Here is an 18,030-nt window from a genome sequence, read left to right on the forward strand (position 1 = left end):
AGAGTAATGCCAACATAATCGTGTCAGCTGACTTCCGTTATCAATTGTCAAAGAAAAATAATATCAACATTTCAAAAACTTGCTACAAGTCGCTCTTTATTTAGATTTTAGTGAACTTATCCTCCAATTTAAAGATTTTCGTACACGACGCAATGTGTAATAATATGGATGACTTTTTCAAACCAATAGTTTTAGTGACGGGTTTCGGCCCTTTTGCAAATCACCCGGTAAACGCAAGTTGGGAAGCTGTGAAATTGATGAATAAAGAAGAAATTGAGCGAAAACACAAGATTGAGTTTGTTCCACTTGAAATTCCTGTTACTTATGAAAATGTTGACGAGTTTGTGCCAGCGTTATGGGATACACATGAACCTAAGGTAAAGTAAATTATACATTTTTATTAAGATAAATACATACCTACATCGTTATTAGTGAAAGAAATATTATTGCGTGATGCATTTGTCGACCCTGCCTCCCCCTGAAACAAAGCTTGACTTACATACATACATACATAAAATCACGCCTCTTTCCCGGAGGGGTAGGCAGAGACTACCTCTTTCCACTTGCCACGATCTCTGCATACTTCTTTCGCTTCGTCCACATTCATAACTCTCTTCATACAAGCTCGGCGGTTTCGGGTACTTTTGACCTGACCCTTTACCAGGACGTCCTTAATTTGATCAAGATACGTTCGTCTAGGTCTTCCCACTCCGACCTTTCCCTCCACACTCTCCTTGTATATCTGCTTAGTCAACCTGCTTTCATTCATCCTCTCCACATGACCGAACCATCTTAACATACCCTTTTCTATTCCTGTAACTACATCTTCTTTCACATCACAACATTCCCTTATCATGCTGTTCCTTATCCTGTCACTCAATTTCACACCCATCATACTCCTTAACGCTCTCATTTCCACTGCATTTATTCTGCTTTCATGCTTCTTTTGCCATACCCAACTTTCACTCCCATACATTAATGTCGGGACCAACACGCCCCTGTGCACAGCCAGTCGAGCCTTTTTGGATAGTTTCTGACTAGCTTGACTTACTGGCAAAAACATACAATTTCATCAAAATTAATTCAGTAAGTTGTTATTACTCTTAACATCTTTGGACAACAAAACAAATAATTTTTTTTTCATAAATAACATAACATATAATCATGTCTATATCCCTTGCAGGGAACAGATCCAACAGTTATCAAAAGACCAAAACTCCACGTTCAGCTTTTTTCCATAAATATATCATAACAGCAACCTACTTACAACATAATTTATTTACAGTTGATGATCCACGTAGGAGTATCAAGTAACGCAAAGGAACTAACCCTGGAGATGCAGGCACACAAAAAGGGCTACCAACGCATGGACTACCTGGACCGTTGCCCACCTAACCACGTCTGCCCGGCTGACGGAGCCATCCGAATGCAGACTAGGCTGGACATCGAGAGGATATGCAAGGAGTTCAATGACGGTAACCCACTAGAAGAAAGAAGTAGTGCTGTGGTCTCGAAGGATGCTGGGAGGTGGGTTATTTATACAAGTATAAACAAAAACTTTTTGTAAAATTATGATGAAACTAGCTTTCTAAATTTTAGGATAAAAAGTACCTATGTAATATTTTTCCCATATGCTCAGTGTCTTAAAATCTGTCTAGTTGATTTTGGGTTAAAGGGTAACAAACACACACACATACTTAAAATCCCATTTAAAATATTAATAGAAAGATTAATTTTCCATTCTTTGTATGGATTTTCAGATAAATTTATTGTATTTTATATCTCAATGACATATATGTATTTGTACTTGCTGATGATAACAAACATGTTTTGATACCACTAACTTGCAACAAAATCTTGTGCAATTCAGATAAGTGAAATTGACTGATAATATGAACTTCTATCAAGTAAAACAATTGCGAATGTCAGATAGAAAAGTTTTATTGAATTATCTGATGTATCCATTTCTGAATAGTAGTCTAAAGCAGAACACAGCCTCCATAAAGGGTGCAACCAGTGCACAAAGTGGATCTTCATATCTTATCTTGATAGTTTTCAGTGCATTGTATCCTCCACTGCTTATGCTTTTTGGCCTGATGCTGATTGGTCCATACATACATAAAAACACACCTCTCAGGAAGAGACTATGTCTTTTCACTTGCCACGATCCCTGCATACATCATCACGTTTTTATCAAAAATATATAGACAAAAGGCTATGTTCAGCTGTTTGGATTAATGAAGAAAATGAGATACAAATAGTGATAGGTTGCTAGCCCATTCACTAAAGAAAAATACTAACTAGTATGCTATCCCTTAGCCGCCTTTTACGACATCCAGTGCATATACTAACTAGTATGCTATCCCTTAGCCGCCTTTTACGACATCCAGTGCATTCTAAGTGTCAAGAACAACATTTCTCTTTTAATTTGGTTCAGATAATGACAATAACAATTTACTATTCCAGATACTTATGCGAATATATCTACTACCGATCCTTGAGTATAGACAATACTCGTACTATCTTTGTCCATGTTCCGGACATGCAGATATACTCTTCAGAGACTACTGCCCGAGGGTTGGAGAGGATCCTGGATTTGTGTCTCAATCAGATAAGAGAGAGAGAAGCAGCAGAAAAGATGTATGGCACAGCAGATTAATGGAAATCTTAAGAAGTAGATAATTGATAATAAAGCAAACAGAGCAGCTTTTCAGGGCCACAAAATATATACATATAATGAATAGGAAAAGTTACCTATAACATCTTTGAAGGTAAGCGCAGGTACCTATAAAAATTATTACTAATGTAGGTAACGAGTGAAATATAATGCTATCGAACTGAAATAGATATTATACTTAACTATTATTTGTAAAGCACTATGCATTCCATAATTGTTGTACAAAAATTTATCTTTAAAGTTTTGTGTATTATAAGTATAATGAGATGTTTATCAGTATTGTAAGAAAAACATTGTAATCGAAAATTCTATGTACTACAATACAAATTCATGGATTATTTAATTTTGCCGAAGTCTAAATTTAACTGAAGACGAATAAAATCAGTATCAACAAAATGTAAATATGTACTTAAGAATAAACAGACAAGGCAGGTGAAATTAAAAAATCCGTGATAAGGATCATAAATAAAAGATACATATAGTTAATAAACATTAGTTTATTGTCTAATCTTCCTCTTCATCATTGGTGGCTCCACCAGCTTGTCCCTTGCGCAAGTTCTTCCTCTTGACGCGTCCGGGGCGGCCGCCGCCGAACGGAGACTTCAGGGAGAAGTCAATGTGTTTGCCAGAGTCCAAGCGGACGATGAACGATGGGATGTTCACCACTTGCTTGCGGACGCTGGAAGAAGAATATATGGTTAGGAACTGATCAATATTTGAGAGGTTAATCAAATTTTGATATGATGAAGATACATATATTTATTTTGACTCTTTTACACTGCACAGATACAAAAACCTTTTACTATGAATATTGATATAGCAAAAGAAAACTAAAATAATTGCCTAATAAATTTCCAATATGTGCAACATGGGGACTAATTAACAAGCAAGGCATGTTTCTTTTCCATCTCTTTCTACCTCTAGGTTAACAGAGTAAGAGGGAAAACAAAGCTAAGCTTTATTGTGAATGTACAATTCAAATTTAATCTTACATTAAATAAATCCCATAAATATAGGCTTCTATCCAAACAGTAACATAAATTCTATACATTACCTGCCAGCTCAAAGAGCGTAAGCATATTTCAAGACATTGAATTCAACTGGGTTGAAATTCAAGTGGTCTGTATGAATGTAATTCAGGATTGTCAAACCATAGCTCGCTTGTGCCGAGCAGCCAAGTTTGTTACCTGCATTCATTGTCACAATAATGCTCCAATTAGTCTCGGGCTACATCATGCATTCATTTTATTTTTAGCATATAAAACAAAATATCCATTAAAAAGTGGTACAAAAATTAATAATAGGAACCAGCAAAGATGTGCAAAACACTGCACATTTGCGCAGAGATATATGTGAATGATCCAATTTTATAGACTGTAATGATAAAATCAACTTTAAAAAACTTCCAAGCCCTTAGTAAAATTAGTTAAATAAAGAGAATTCAATTCTGCCATAATAAATTGCACTTGCACCTTTGTATATCCTCATATCTGTTTGATTAGATGTTAATTATTTTCATACTATAAAACAAAATCCTTACCGAATATGCCTCTGCCTAATGAGGATACGAGCGTGATGGATGGACTTGGCCAAACCAGCTTTGAACACCTGGGTCTGCAGGCGGCGCTCCAAGAAGTCCTCAATCTTCAGGCCGAGCACGTAATCAAGCTTCATCTGCTTCTCATCCAGCACTCCGATCCTGACCAGACGACGGAGGAGGGCATTGCCTGGAATTTAAGGAATATTTGTGAAATTTGTTGTGTGAAATTAAATAAGAATAATTTAGTGTGGTGAAATGTGTTATCAGGATATTTGAGTTTATCAACAATAGTGTTCTGACAAGAGGTTGCCAGATATTTTCATCATTTTAGTTAACTTTTATTATATAGCCTACAAAATTAACACTCAAATGCTTATATGTTTCATGCATTAATAAAAAAGTGGTGGTAAGAAAAGACCATGTGCTTTTAATTTCCTAACCAATACAAAACCACTGACAGATATAAAACCTAAATAAACCTAATAAATTAAGCACTAAATAATTATATTAATGCATGCATTGTTTGAATCATAAGTAGGTATCACAAAAGGTTAACTTACCTTCAAACAACCTCTTTGGGTCCTTCTCTTCAAGCGTGAGGAGCTCACGGGCAGCCTTACGGATACGAGCCAGCGTGTATTTCACCCTCCACACCTCTCGCTTGTTTCGGAGACCATACTCTCCAATGATTTTCAACTCCTGGTCCAAACGAGCCTTCTCGAAAGGACGCCGGGGAGTCACGTATGTCTTCGAGAATACCGACGGTACTCTGTTGTTCACCATCTTGGCGAGCTGGAGATGCAAACTTGGTTAGAATCACTTCTTTTGAAACTATTTGTACTAACAATATGAAATGCGGTGTAGCCGTAATATCACTGCAAGAACTAACACATGCAAGTTAAAGCACTGATTTAATCACGGCGTTGCTTTTGCCTCGTTGTCCACTCAACGCGATCTTATTTTAATCGCTATGATCTACTTTGAGGCTGAAAGTTTAGGTTATGTCGAATGTTCACAAAATCCGTTTTCATCGAAGTTAAGCGATATTATTTCGGATTGTAAAAGTTATTAACCTTTTCAAACTACACAGATTTAGCGAAACACCGGAATATTTATATATTTTCATTGAAATAAACAAAAAATATCACCTGGTTCCGCTAACACGGCTCGCCTAAAAAGAAAAGAAAGAACACAGATAGAGTAGAGAATGACCACAAACACAAAATAAAATGTCAAATGCTGGTTGTCAAATGTTTGTCACTGTCACATTCCTAGTAGATTGCCATAGCAAAATAAAAATAGCATTATCGTTATCCCAAATTCTCAACAAAAAAAATTTGAAAGTGCGTACTTAAATCCTTATGTTAATTAATATAAGTTAATACATACCCCTCTTGGGGGGTAGACAGAACCTACACTCGTAGTATATTGTTCTGTAACCTCGCATTGGATTTTAATTGAATGGCAGATCTTGACTCTATCCGGTGTACCTAAAAATCCGGTGTACCTAAAAATTTTCAATCAATAGCCTTATATACTGTCCTCAATTTTGTGTAAAATGACAGAAACTGGTAACATTTGGATCAACCATAAACATATTTTTTTTATTCAATAAGACGAACGCACGAAACATATGGGATAATTACTGTTGTGTAAAACAAAATTTGTAAATTTATTTACTTAATGTACCGTTTATCTAGCCAAAATGTTTCATTGGCGTCACGTTTTTATATTATAACATGTATTACTATATAAAAATAAACCGTATAATTTCTTCAATTATTTCTCCACAGACATAAATAGTATATATATGTTATGTTTTTAAATCTGTGCATTTCTCTTACAAAAGGCCACAGAGGACTTTTGTCAAAAGGCTAGTGTTACGTTGTGTTTGTTACCTGCACTTTAGAATAGGGTTTGGCCCTATTCTACTCTTGTCAATTCCTGAGGAGGTCGTAAAGTGCCAGTTAGGGAAGGAACAGTCAGTTAGTGCAAGGCGTAAAAGGCGACTAAGGAAAGGCTTATGAACTTGGGATTCTTCTTCGATAGATTAGCAACCTGTCAATATGTTGCCTTTATTTCGTTACGAGACTGTTATTATATCATTCAGTTAGTATTTTTAACTAGCTCGTAACAAACTTACTTTGAGGGTAACTAACTAAATCTGTGTACATATTTACTTATTTATGTGTATGTATGTTAAGGTCAATCACTGAAATATAAGAGGTAAAAATAACACAACAAATATACATTTATTTTTATTTACAAAACATTTAAAACTTTTTATATTTCAAGAATCCTCTATACTTCTTTGGATTCAATCCGTACGCTTTAAGCCTTTCATCTGACAGTTTCGAAAGTGGATTACTTGGATCGTCGTCCTTCTTCGTTTTGTTCCTAAACTTGTCATTCTTAAATTTATTAAACTCTTTTCTATTGTTGCCATCATTTTTATCAAATTGTTTCTTTCTTTTATTTTTCCTCTTTTTATTTGGCACTTGATCAGCATTTGAATCAAGTTTTCGTTTCCTGTTATTGCTTTCAATATTAGCTTCATTATTTTTAGGTTTTGCATTAGAAGTTGCTACATCACCTTGACTGGGTGCCACATTATTTATATGTTCAACAACAAAGCTATTTTTCTGTTCTTTCACCTTTTCTTTTCTTTTATTATTTTCGTTACTTACATTTTCATTAATTACACTGTCATTTAAATCTGTTACTTTCGTTTTTATTTCTGTGTCAACTTCTATACCACTTTTATGCTTTTTATGTTTCTTCTTTTTCTTGCTAGATTCTAGTAATTGACTTTCATTTCTTGAATTATCTACACTATTAACTTCTAAGGAATCATTTATTCTGTCTTGACTAGTGCTTTCTCCAGTATTTTTGTGCTTATTCTTTTTCTTCTTAGAATCAATTTGACTTTCATTACTTGAATATTCTGCGCTATTAACTTCAGTTACATTACCGTCTATATCAACATCAGTATCATCTTCTTTTATTTTTTTACTTTCTTTATGCTTCTTTTTATTCTTAATACCATCAGTTGTAGCAGTCTCGTCACCATCATCTGCTGTAGCTTCAACGTTGTCATTCTGTGCTTCATTCATGTCATTATCCTTGTTCTTCTTCTTTTTCTTTTTTTTCTTCTTACTCGCCTCTTCTATAGGTACGACTATTTCTGGTTCCCTAGAAACAGAATAAAATGTAACACTAGACGATAATGTGCCTTTTTAACGCTGAAATAATTTTTAATACTGAACCCTCGTTTATTCGAAGATTAGCCCTTGCAAATAAACAACAAACTCTTTACCTCTTATATAAATACTATTATGTAGAGAAAAGATTTATGTACATACATACATACATACATATAAACACGTGTATATCCCTTGCTGCGTAGCCATATAGGGAGTCAAAAAAAAAAATAAAGGCCACATAGTGACAGCCCATCGCCTACAAGAATCCCAAGTTTATAAGCCTTTCCCTTAGTCGCTTTTTATGCATTAATATGACTTTGCCTCATCCCTTCGTATTTTACAATCTCCATTGGATAGTGACAAGTAATTGTGTCGCATAACTTCAAACTTGGATAAATCCATCTTCAAAGATTTTTAAGATTTTGGTATCGTTAAAAAGAAAAAAACACAAGCTTTGAATCTATTTTGTCAGTTGTGTATAAATCCGGATAGTTTGTGAGAAATTAAGAGTCAAAGTCATATCATTTTATGAAAACCAGATACATCCACTGTCCATTTTTTTTCAAATGATGGTATATCCATGACGACCAATCAACGCATTGCTTTTATCTAATATGTCCGACAGTTGACGTAAAGTTTACGACTTTTAACAACTTGCGCTCCCGTGTTTTATTATTTATTTTGGGTAATTACTTCGTTTCCATGGATAATTCTATTAAAATTTTGTCACCCAGTAATGCCCGTAAACGGCCTAATATAAAAACTCGCCGTAAGAAAGAGGAAAGAGCGAAAATTCGGTAAATTTGTAATACGTATGCAAGCGTTATTTGAAAACTTCAGACAGCGCTAGTGATGTGGCTAGCCATTATCGACTCAATTATCTACACTTACTATTGTGTTATTCTACTATTACAGAATAATTTGGATGTGACGAAATATGTAACAAGTTTTGTTTTACATACGACTTCTCCGATCTTTTAGTAGGTATACAGGACTATCTGTATAAGTTATTGTCCAGAGAATTGCTGAAAACTCACTTTGGACAAGATTCGGCTTCGTTGCCGCAGTTAAACTATTATAAAAATATGCTCAACAGTGAAAATGTGATAGGGCGACCAATGCTCGAAGAAGAGATTGCAGAAGATGATTCAGAAGAAGTATTAAGTTTTGTTTAAAATAATTTATTTAATTACTCACTCTTATAATAAAAAAACTTTGTTTTTAATCAATTTTGACACACCTTTTTTAAATAGAAAAATGGTTTGTCCTAGTTATGTTATTTTTCTTTCTATTCAGTTAGCTAACACGTTTGACCCTTGATAATTTACCGTGATATCGTCATGAGCATATTGAGCACATCCCTAGCTCGGGTCGTATTTTTTTAAATCTAGTTAAATCCAGACAGGTTAAATCAAAATAATATAAATCCATCATAAGTTTTTTCAAAGATGGATAAAATGCATTCCATTATATCGAATATGGGTAGATCCAATCTTAAAATTAAATTTTTGCAAAGACGAATTGATCAATTATTATAATTGATGAAAGGGACGGTTTTATCAACTATTGTTGCCATTTTAAAATAAAAACTGCCTTAGAAATCAAAGTGTGTATATTATTATCACTGTTTTCTGAATATCTTCTAAAAGTGTAGAGTGGATTTATCCGACTTTGAAGTTAAGCGACACAATTGTAACAAATAAACTTAGAAACTACTAGACATAAATACATTAAATGACGCCTTTCTCCCGGAGGGGTAGGCAGAGACTATATCTTTCCACTCGCCACGATCCCCGCATAGTTTTATCCATTGCTTTATCCAGACAGATTTTGGCGATATTTAGCACAGATACAGAACTTCAGGAGTAACCTAGGTCTTTTCTGAAAACTCCATCCATGTAATCACGTCTATATCCCTTGCGGTGTAGACAGAGTCAGCAATCTTGATAGACTGACAAGCTCCGTTCAGCTGTTACGCTCAATAACATAAATATGATTATATGTAGAATGATAGAATCTGGAAATTCCGAGTATTACATAGTATTTATATCTTAAAAAACTTACTCAGGCAGATCTTTGAACAAGCTGGGCAGCACTTTCTTCTTGAGTCTCAAGTCCTGCGCTTTCTGAGCGTAAGTCTTCACTTCCCCTTTCTCCACGTTCTCGGGCCGGTGCCTCACTATCTTCTTCAGCGGCACCCATTGTGTCAGCTCTTTGTCGTCAGCTAGAAGAATCTGTTTAATAATCATTTTAACGATAAATATCTGCCGTGTGGTTCCCGGCACCAATAGTAAAAAGAATGGGACCACTCGCATACCTTTCCCACGGATGTCGTAAAAGGCGAGTAAGGGATAGGCTTATTAAAATTAGGATTCTTAAAGCGATGGGCTAGCAACCTGTAACTCAATTCTATCATTTAGCCTAACAGCTGAATGTTGCCTATCAATCTTTTGATGACTGTTGGCTCTATCTAGCCCGCAAGGGTTAGTGTTCGGGAAAAGATCGGTTAGGGAAAAGATAGTGAGAAAACCTGCACATTCAAGAAACTGGATGTGTAACCATGATAGATCCAATATGGGTTAGGTTCCCCTGCAAAGGTTGCGGAGGTCAGACGGGAGTCGCTTCGTGTAAAATCCTGACTCACCCAATCCAGGATCCATAGTTGCAGACATGCCCCGGGCTCCTCTCCAGAGTGGTAAGGATGCAACTGGGACTAAAGCCAGGAGGAAGAACAAACATACCTCTTCAATAGTCAGCCCGTAGTCATTTGGAACAACCTCTCTATACTTGAATCTAGTTGGCAAATCCCCACCAATGATATCTTCACAATCCATTTTATAATATTCCTCCATGTACTCATTGTAGGTCTTATTGGCTATGGTCGGCACGAATTTAGGCTTGTCTATGGTCAGAAGCTGGCCCAGTTTGGATTTTTTCTTGCGATTTCTTCGCTTTTTGCCTAAGGATTTCTGTATTTCCTCCATAAGGTTCGTTCTGGCTTGTTTTGGGTCGTAATCGGCGTCCATCTGTGAAGAAAAGAAGTTCTTTGAGAACCATAATTCTCATAAACCCAAAGGTTGACTGGAAGAGATTGCATTAGCGATAAGTCCGCCTTTGTGCCATCTCTGTCTGTTTTATGTTGTTTTGTATGTTTTACTCTTATGGTGCAATAGTTTTATCGTTCTATCATTTTTATAAAAAAGGATCTATAAATAATAAATATAAAATGTATATACGGGGCAAATTACACAGATTGAGTTAGCCTCGAATTAAGTGCGAGACTTGTGTTACGAGATACTAACTCAATGATACTATATTTTATAATAAATACTTATATAGATAAACATCAAGACCAAAGCCAATCAGAACAAGATCTTTTCTCATCATGCCGGGATTCGAACCCGGGACCTCCGGTGTCACAGACAAGCGAGTTACCGCTGCGCCACAGAGAACGTAGAATGTCGATCTATGAGATCTGTAGGCCTTGATGTGTTTATCAATTAGATTTTTTTTTAAAGACTTGAACCTTTAGCAACTCTTACAATTGATTTCTGTAATAAAGTTTTTACTGTCTTGACTAATAGTGTGGACTAGATAAATGTGGTCTGTCAACCTGTCATTATTTGAATCTCAATTCCATAAAGTCATACAGCTGAAGATGGCATTATCTACCTTATAAGGGATATAGACGTGACTATATGTAGACCTAGACATACATATAATCACGTCTCTATCCCTTGCGGGGCAAACAGAGCCAACAGTATTATTTTAGGCGATGGGCTAGAGCATATATACATAAATATAATCACGTCTATATCCCCTAGGGGTAGACACAGCTGACAGTACCGAAAGACTGATAGGCCACGTTCAGCTGTTTGGCTTACTGAAAGAATAGAGATTCATATATAGTGACAGGTTGCTTGCCCATCATCTAAAAGCAGAATCCCAAATTTAAAAGCCTATCCCTTAGTCTCCTTATACGACATCCATGTGAAAGTGATAGAGTGGTCCTATTCTTTTTTGTATTGGTGCCGGGAACCACACGACACATATATATATACATATATAATATAAACATATATGTATATATGTGGACTTACATTAAAATCTTCATCCTCACAGTGAGGTCCATCGTTGTCATCACATTCCCCCACTTCTGGCTCGTAATTCTCCCAGTTCTCTGTAAATATACATTCATATGTAAAAATCTTTATATCTTACGGGGTAGACAGGGCCTCAAAAAGACTGAAAGACCACGTTCAAATGGATGGCTTAATGATAGAGAATTGATATTTATAATCATATATATTTAACACTAGCTGTGCCCGCGACTTCGTCCGCGTAGAATAGTTATACACACACACACACACACATGATCACGTCTATATCCCTTGCGGGGTAGACAGAGCCAACAGTCTTGAAAAGACTGAATGGCCAATAATAGAATAGTTATGTTGGGCATAATTGAAGCCAAGCTCAAGGATGAATAATTATCCCCGTTTTTTTCACATATTCATTATTTCTTTGCTCTTTATAGTTGCAGCGTGATGTTATTATAGCCTAAAGGCTTTCTTGATAAATGGTCTATACAACGCAAAATATTTTTCAATTCGAACCAGTAGTTCCTGAGATTAGCGTGTTCAAACAATCAAACTCTTCAAGCTCAGCTCAGCAAGAGTATCGGTGGTCCAATCGGTACGGTGCCTGGTTAAGACTGCGTGACACGCATATAGGCACAAGTTCAAATCCCACCTCGGCTATGAACCATTGATTATTTTCGAAGTTATGTAGGTACATTAGTTGGAATACTAACCAATGCTCTTACGGTGAGGGAGAACATGGTGGGGAAACCTGCACGTTCAGGCAATATACATACATATAGTCACGTCTATATCCCTTACGGGGTAGACAGAGCCAATAGTCCCGAAAAGACTGAATGGCCACGTTCAGATGCCCGACTAAATGATGGAATTGAGATCCAAATAGTGACAGGTTGCTAGCCCATCGCCTAAAACAGAATCGCAATTTTATAAGCCTATCCCTTAGTCGCCTTTTAGGACATCCATGGGAAAGAGATGGAGTGGTCCTTTTCTTTTTTGTATTGGTGCCGGGAACCACACGGCAGGGAGGCAACTGAATGTGCAGTAATTATGATCGATCTTATACGGGTTAGTGCCTGGGTGTAAAAACCTGACTCACCCAATCCAGGATCCAAGGTCAAAGGCATATCCCGGGCTCCTCTCCAGAGTGATGAAGATGTTATCAGGAGGAAGAAGATGAACGTACCTATTTCCAATTCCTCGTCTAGATCAGGGAACACCGGTTTCTGGTCGTCAGCGTCCCCGTAATATTCCTCATCAAAGATGGCGCGCATGCGCCGATCGTGTTCTTCGGGGTCGAAATCACCCTCTATATCTTCTTCCTGCAATATATTATACAATGCAATACCGCTTAGTGATAAGGGTTGTCTACCCTTAACATTTTTTTTTAAAAATAGAAATTACTTAAAACTTATTTATATGGCAAAACAACGTTTGCCGGGACAGCTAGTATATTACACTGACGCCATTTTTATCGCGCGAAAAACTATTGCTGTTCCATTTTACGTCATAATAAAAAGGGAAACATTTATAGAAAATTAAAAAAAAGTGAATAAGATTAATAAAACAATAATATGTAATAACAAATTGGGATAAGTCCGCCATTGTATATATTCTTCTAAATCCAACGACTGTTTTGTAATTTGTTATATAGGTATTGCCTGCGCAAAAGCTATTGTTAGTTAGCAAAACAAACTTCTTACCTTAAAAGCCAGCTCATCATTCCCCGTGACCTCCTTAATTTTGGCGATCTTCTCCTTAATCTCCTTCAGCTTGAGCGCCTTCAGCCTCGCGATGTCCTCCATCTTCCTCTTCTTCTCGCTCTCCTTGCGCGCGCGCGCTTCAGCCCGCTTGCGCGCGCGCCGCTCGTCCTTGGGCCGGATGTAGTTCATCGTGCGCGGGAAACGTTTCAACTGGTGGGGAAATTCATTGCTATATGTATATAAATCAATGTCACCATCCGTTCGAAAACGGATAGAATAGGATAGATTAATTTTCAAAATTGGATACAAGGTATCACTTTTTGACGTCACGTCACTTAAATCTAACTATAACTACTACCGCTTCCAAAGTGCATGTGTAGAAGAAGCGGCGGAATAAACTACACTGCAGCATTTTCATCGGACGTCAATTTACAAATATAGATCTTTTAAATCTAAATCATGGACGAATGCACATTGTCTACATTAAAAAACATGAATGAATGTAGAACTAGTAGTAGATCTTTAATTATTACAATAAAACACAGAATCCTTAAATTTTAAACTGTTTAACGCCTTTCACTTTTAATGATTGTGAGCTTTATTGCAATACATTACGATCCATTTCTGAAAGGTTTCTGTAAGTTCAAAATGGTGGATTTAACTTTTTCAGACGTTGTTTTTTTGGTTTTGCGAAAGGTTTAAAGGTAACCTGTTACATTATTGTACACATTTATTTGGTGTAATTAATAACTAATCAGACTAATTTTTCATTATGAGGTACCTATATATATTGCATACCCGCCAGAGATTTAAATCCTAACTTTTTTATAATTGCCACTAAGACATTGCCAAGTGTTTATATCTAATTTTAAAGTAAATTCTTCACTTACTACCTCTCCCGTTTATAAACAAAGTCCTTACTCTTTACTCAGATATTCCGCATCTCACCCAATTCAGTATCCATCGTCAAAAGCATACCCCGGGCTCCTCTCTAACATACATACATATGGTCACGTCTATATCCCTTGCGAGGTAGACAGAGCCAACAGACTTGAAAAGACTGAATGGCCACGTTCAGCTATTTGGCTTAAAGATAGAATTGAGATTCAAATAGTGACAGGTTGCTAACCCAACACCTAAAAAAGAATCCTAAGTTTGTAAGCCTTTCCCTTAGTCACCTTTTACGACATCCATGGAAAAGAGATGGAGTGGTCCTATTCTTTTTTGTATTGGTGCCGGGAACCACACGGCACACTCCTCTCTAAACCTGGACTAAAGTAAAGAGGAAGAATACTCACGTATTCCTCATCAGGTTCTTCGAACCGGAAGTTGTACGCCCGCTCGAACTTGCCCTGTTCTTCCACCATCTTCTCGTCCGCCTCCAGGTCTTCATCGTCCCTCAGTTTGTCCGTTACAGCTGCGGCATCATCGTCTTCTAGATATCTGGAGAAAAAGAAAATATAATTACTGAGTGTTAAAAGTGATTCTCCTTTTAGGCGATGGGCTAGAGCATACATACATATAGTCAGGTCTTGTGGGGTAGAAAGAGCCAACAGACTTGAAAGACTGATAGGCTGCATTCAGCTGAGTGGCTTTATAATATAATTGAGATTCAAATAGTGGCAGGCTGCTAGCCTATCATCTAAAAAAAGAATCCCAAGTTTATAAGCCTATCCCTTAGTCGCCTTATACGACATCCATGAGTAATGGAGTGGACCTATTCTTTTTTCTATTGGTGCTGGGAACCACACGGCTCCGGCTAGAGCAACCTGTCACTATTTGGATCCCAACTCCATTTCCGAAATTATTTCTACTATCTAAGGATTTTTAAGCATTTGCTTGCAACATCACGGCTCAAATGCATTATTCCTTATTTTGAACACAAAAGAAAACAAAATCAATAAGGCAAGAGTGAATAGGCACTATTTGAGCTAGCGTGCACCATCTTAGGGCTCACCTCGCTTACCAACAGGTAGATTGAGGTAAGACGCACTCAAATCACTACATAGTATAAAACAAAGTCGCTATTTTAGTCTGTTTGTCTGTATGCTTAAATCTTTAAAATTACGCAACGGATTTTGATGCGGTTTTTTGTAACAGGTAGAGTGATTCAAGAGGAAGGTTTTTATGTATAATTACATTTATAATTTTGCACCCATGCGAAGCCGGGGCGGGTCGCTAGTCTATTATATAAAAAAGTATGCTCACTTCTTGTTCAAGATGTAGTCCCTCAGGAAAGCTTCCCCCTCACTGAGCTTCGGATCTGACCACAGAGCCTTCAATGGCTCCAGGTCTTTCTCCACCTCATCACCGATATGCTCCACTTGACCTGTCAGGAACTCTTTCAGTTTGCCTTCCTGAAATATTTTCATATTATTATAATCAGTCAGGACTCGTATTTGAAGGGTTAGATACCATCATCAATTTAAAAATTTATTTTTTATATTCACTATTCCTAATCCTGTTTATTAGAATAAACCAAAAAATATCTTAAAAATTACGTTTGTTGTAGGGATAATTATTAACTTACCTATGACAGAATACAGATTTTTCGAAAATCCTATGAGCACTATAGTTTTGTTTTACGGGGATGAAAAGTACCCTATAACTAGTACTGTTATAATAAAGAATATGAAAAATATTATAAAGGCGAAATTCAATTTATTTTTTTGTTTATTGTCTCTTCACTTGTTGTCTACTGAACCAATTTTAGAAAGAATGATACATACATACATCCGTATCCCTTGCGGGTTAAACAGAGCCAACAGTTTTGAAAATACTGAATGGCCACGCTATTTAGCTTAATGATAGAATTGAGATTTAAATAGTGACAGGTTGCTAGTCCATCACCTTATAAAGAATCCCAATAAAGAAAATAAAAATAAATTATTAATAAATCCTAAGAAAGAATGATAAAGTAGTTAATTAACAAAAGAAACCTTTTTGTTTTTCTTCCCATCATTGTCTTGTTCCATTTCGACGTCAGCTTTCTTCTCAATACTGAAGATATTGCCACCATCATCATCCTCATCATCACTGTCGTCAAATGTCAAGCCTTTTGGTTTGGACTCTTTCTCTAAAAAAATTCAATTCCTTTTTTTAATATTTAATTTTTCTTTATGGCAAAAGAACTAGAATAATGACTATAAAAGATTTGGTAAGTTTGGCAACCATGCAATGAATGAATGAATGAAAGATTTATTTAAACAACTCATCATACACAAGCCTTCTTAAACACTAAACATAAAAATAGATTTAAAAACACTTAAGACTAATTATGCCCAAGCAATTCAAAAATGCAGTGGAAGATCCACAAATCTGAAGCTTCAGTTAAACCCCTGAATATTTTTTAAATTGACTTTAAGATTGATTTTTTTTTTAAATTTGTTACTTTTTTAAGGGAACTTAAATTTATCAGGGTCTTTTTAAATTTTGAATTTAATTTTATAAAGTGAAAATTTGCTATGAAAATAAAATATCAAAATAATCCTACCTGCTTGTTCTTCCTTTTCATCATCAAAGAACTTGTAGTTGGTGTCATATATCCTTGGATCCTTGGTTTTCAGCAGAGCCAGCGTCTTGAGGAACTGCTTCTCCGTTTCCTCACTAACTTCTGGGGGCTCATCACTCTCATCTTCACTGTCTGATGATAGTGATGCATCCGAGTTCAAGGCTTTGGCTCCATACTTTTGTTCCACTGTTTTTAAAAAGGAATAAGGTAAAATTTAGTGTGAGTCAGGGATCACGAGAACCCCAACCTAAACCAAAACTTTTGTGTGCCACCTCTAGTCGCAAAGCTTCGGGCCTAGTGTCCTCTTTAACCAACAGTGGATTCTGGCATTAAATTACTTTGTTAGCAATCGTAATTTATGAATATCAGCTCTGTAGGAGAGGTGCTCTTCGCAAAGTTTAGAGACAAATGTTAGTTAAATAATTAGATGTACTCACGTTTATGCATCTCCTCTTTCTCCCGCCAAGAGTCGTATTTTTTAGCGTATTCATTTTTAGTTTCAAGAGCAACTTCTTCGTCGGAATCATCATCAAATAACTTGTTTTTAGACATTTTAATGTTAGAAACAAATCAAAAACATAACCACAAAAGAGCACAGAATAGACCATGCCTGGCTGTTATGCCTGCTACGGTGCACAACTACGGTCCTTATTTTTTGACATTGATATTGACGTCGGTCGTCACTCGTCCGTCAGCATGTAGTCGTACAGTGTTAATAATAGTGTTGTTGATAAATAGATATTTTAGCTAGACTTTTATCTCTTTAATAGGCTATTTTACACCATGTAAAAAAAAATATAAAAATGCACGTATCTTATAGATTTTGTAAAAAATAAAAGAAAAACATCGATCATTATTCATAAAAGTGCAATATGGATTTTATAATTCAATTTAAAAAAATCCTCTTTTTTAATCTGTTCTTCAAAAGTCGAAAACGCTATCCGCCATGTTGGGTACTGACGTGACGTCATACTTTTAGTAAACAAATATCGAATCGAAAACATATTGATGATGTCAGGCTCTGTTTATTTTGAAATTTTAAAATTTCTATCACGTTTTTGGGTTTTTACTCTTTAATAATTTAATAGAATCATGGAAGACGGTTTTGTGAAAGCAGACAATATAAATCTACCGAGGATTAATACGTTGATGGTGGCGAAATTTTTTGCTAATTTCAACCAAGTGTTTCTCATTTTAATATCACTTGGCAGTGGAATCCACAATTTTTCTGGTGTTTTTATACTTGTATTCTTGCATTCAGGAACAAGACACCAACAATATGTATTGTAGTTCATT

The 18,030-nt window shown here is 36.1% G+C and overlaps 3 protein-coding genes across 3 annotated transcripts; 1 reads left to right on the plus strand and 2 right to left on the minus strand.

Moving 5' to 3' along the window:
• The first annotated feature begins 19 nt into the window (after positions 1-19).
• Positions 20-3,185, plus strand: LOC106136440 (pyroglutamyl-peptidase 1). Its single transcript, XM_013336990.2, has 3 exons — positions 20-377; positions 1,286-1,527; positions 2,467-3,185. Exons 1-3 carry the CDS (start codon positions 153-155, stop codon positions 2,657-2,659), a joined length of 660 nt encoding a protein of 219 aa, XP_013192444.2. The 5' UTR covers positions 20-152; the 3' UTR covers positions 2,660-3,185.
• LOC106136460 (small ribosomal subunit protein uS4) lies at positions 3,157-5,515 on the minus strand. The gene is made up of 4 exons (XM_013337019.2): positions 5,366-5,515; positions 4,778-5,009; positions 4,218-4,404; positions 3,157-3,356 (listed from the first exon to the last, which is right to left on the minus strand). The coding sequence occupies exons 2-4, from the start codon at positions 4,998-5,000 to the stop codon at positions 3,182-3,184; spliced, it is 585 nt and encodes a 194-aa protein (XP_013192473.1). The 5' UTR covers positions 5,001-5,009; positions 5,366-5,515; the 3' UTR covers positions 3,157-3,181.
• Positions 5,516-6,490: 975 nt separating this feature from the next.
• On the minus strand, positions 6,491-17,361 carry LOC106140940 (protein KRI1 homolog). Its single transcript, XM_060949574.1, has 11 exons — positions 17,172-17,361; positions 16,717-16,920; positions 16,163-16,299; positions 15,432-15,580; positions 14,522-14,666; positions 13,224-13,433; positions 12,707-12,842; positions 11,521-11,600; positions 10,162-10,446; positions 9,485-9,654; positions 6,491-7,409 (listed from the first exon to the last, which is right to left on the minus strand). The coding sequence occupies exons 1-11, from the start codon at positions 17,284-17,286 to the stop codon at positions 6,491-6,493; spliced, it is 2,550 nt and encodes an 849-aa protein (XP_060805557.1). The 5' UTR covers positions 17,287-17,361.
• Between the last annotated feature and the right edge of the window lie 669 nt (positions 17,362-18,030).

Source organism: Amyelois transitella, chromosome 19 (assembly GCF_032362555.1).
Source record: "Amyelois transitella isolate CPQ chromosome 19, ilAmyTran1.1, whole genome shotgun sequence".
Lineage (NCBI taxonomy): Eukaryota > Metazoa > Arthropoda > Insecta > Lepidoptera > Pyralidae > Amyelois > Amyelois transitella.

What these genes read in the sequence shown, in the direction of transcription:
- LOC106136440 (XM_013336990.2), top strand. Translation starts at nt 153, where the DNA reads ATGTGTAATAATATGGATGACTTTTTCAAACCAATAGTTTTAGTGACG. An exon ending in GGGATACACATGAACCTAAG is followed by an intron (nt 378 to 1,285) that starts GTAAAGTAAATT and finishes ATTTATTTACAG; the next exon opens with TTGATGATCCACGTAGGAGT. An exon ending in GTCTCGAAGGATGCTGGGAG is followed by an intron (nt 1,528 to 2,466) that starts GTGGGTTATTTA and finishes TTACTATTCCAG; the next exon opens with ATACTTATGCGAATATATCT.
- LOC106136460 (XM_013337019.2), bottom strand. Translation starts at nt 5,000, where the DNA reads ATGGTGAACAACAGAGTACCGTCGGTATTCTCGAAGACATACGTGACT. An exon ending in CCCAAAGAGGTTGTTTGAAG is followed by an intron (nt 4,405 to 4,777) that starts GTAAGTTAACCT and finishes CTTAAATTCCAG; the next exon opens with GCAATGCCCTCCTCCGTCGT. An exon ending in ATTAGGCAGAGGCATATTCG is followed by an intron (nt 3,357 to 4,217) that starts GTAAGGATTTTG and finishes TTCTTCTTCCAG; the next exon opens with CGTCCGCAAGCAAGTGGTGA.
- LOC106140940 (XM_060949574.1), bottom strand. Translation starts at nt 17,286, where the DNA reads ATGTCTAAAAACAAGTTATTTGATGATGATTCCGACGAAGAAGTTGCT. An exon ending in GTGAGGATGAAGATTTTAAT is followed by an intron (nt 10,447 to 11,520) that starts GTAAGTCCACAT and finishes TTTTCTTCACAG; the next exon opens with ATGGACGCCGATTACGACCC. An exon ending in TTGTTCAAAGATCTGCCTGA is followed by an intron (nt 7,410 to 9,484) that starts GTAAGTTTTTTA and finishes TTCTGTTTCTAG; the next exon opens with GGAACCAGAAATAGTCGTAC.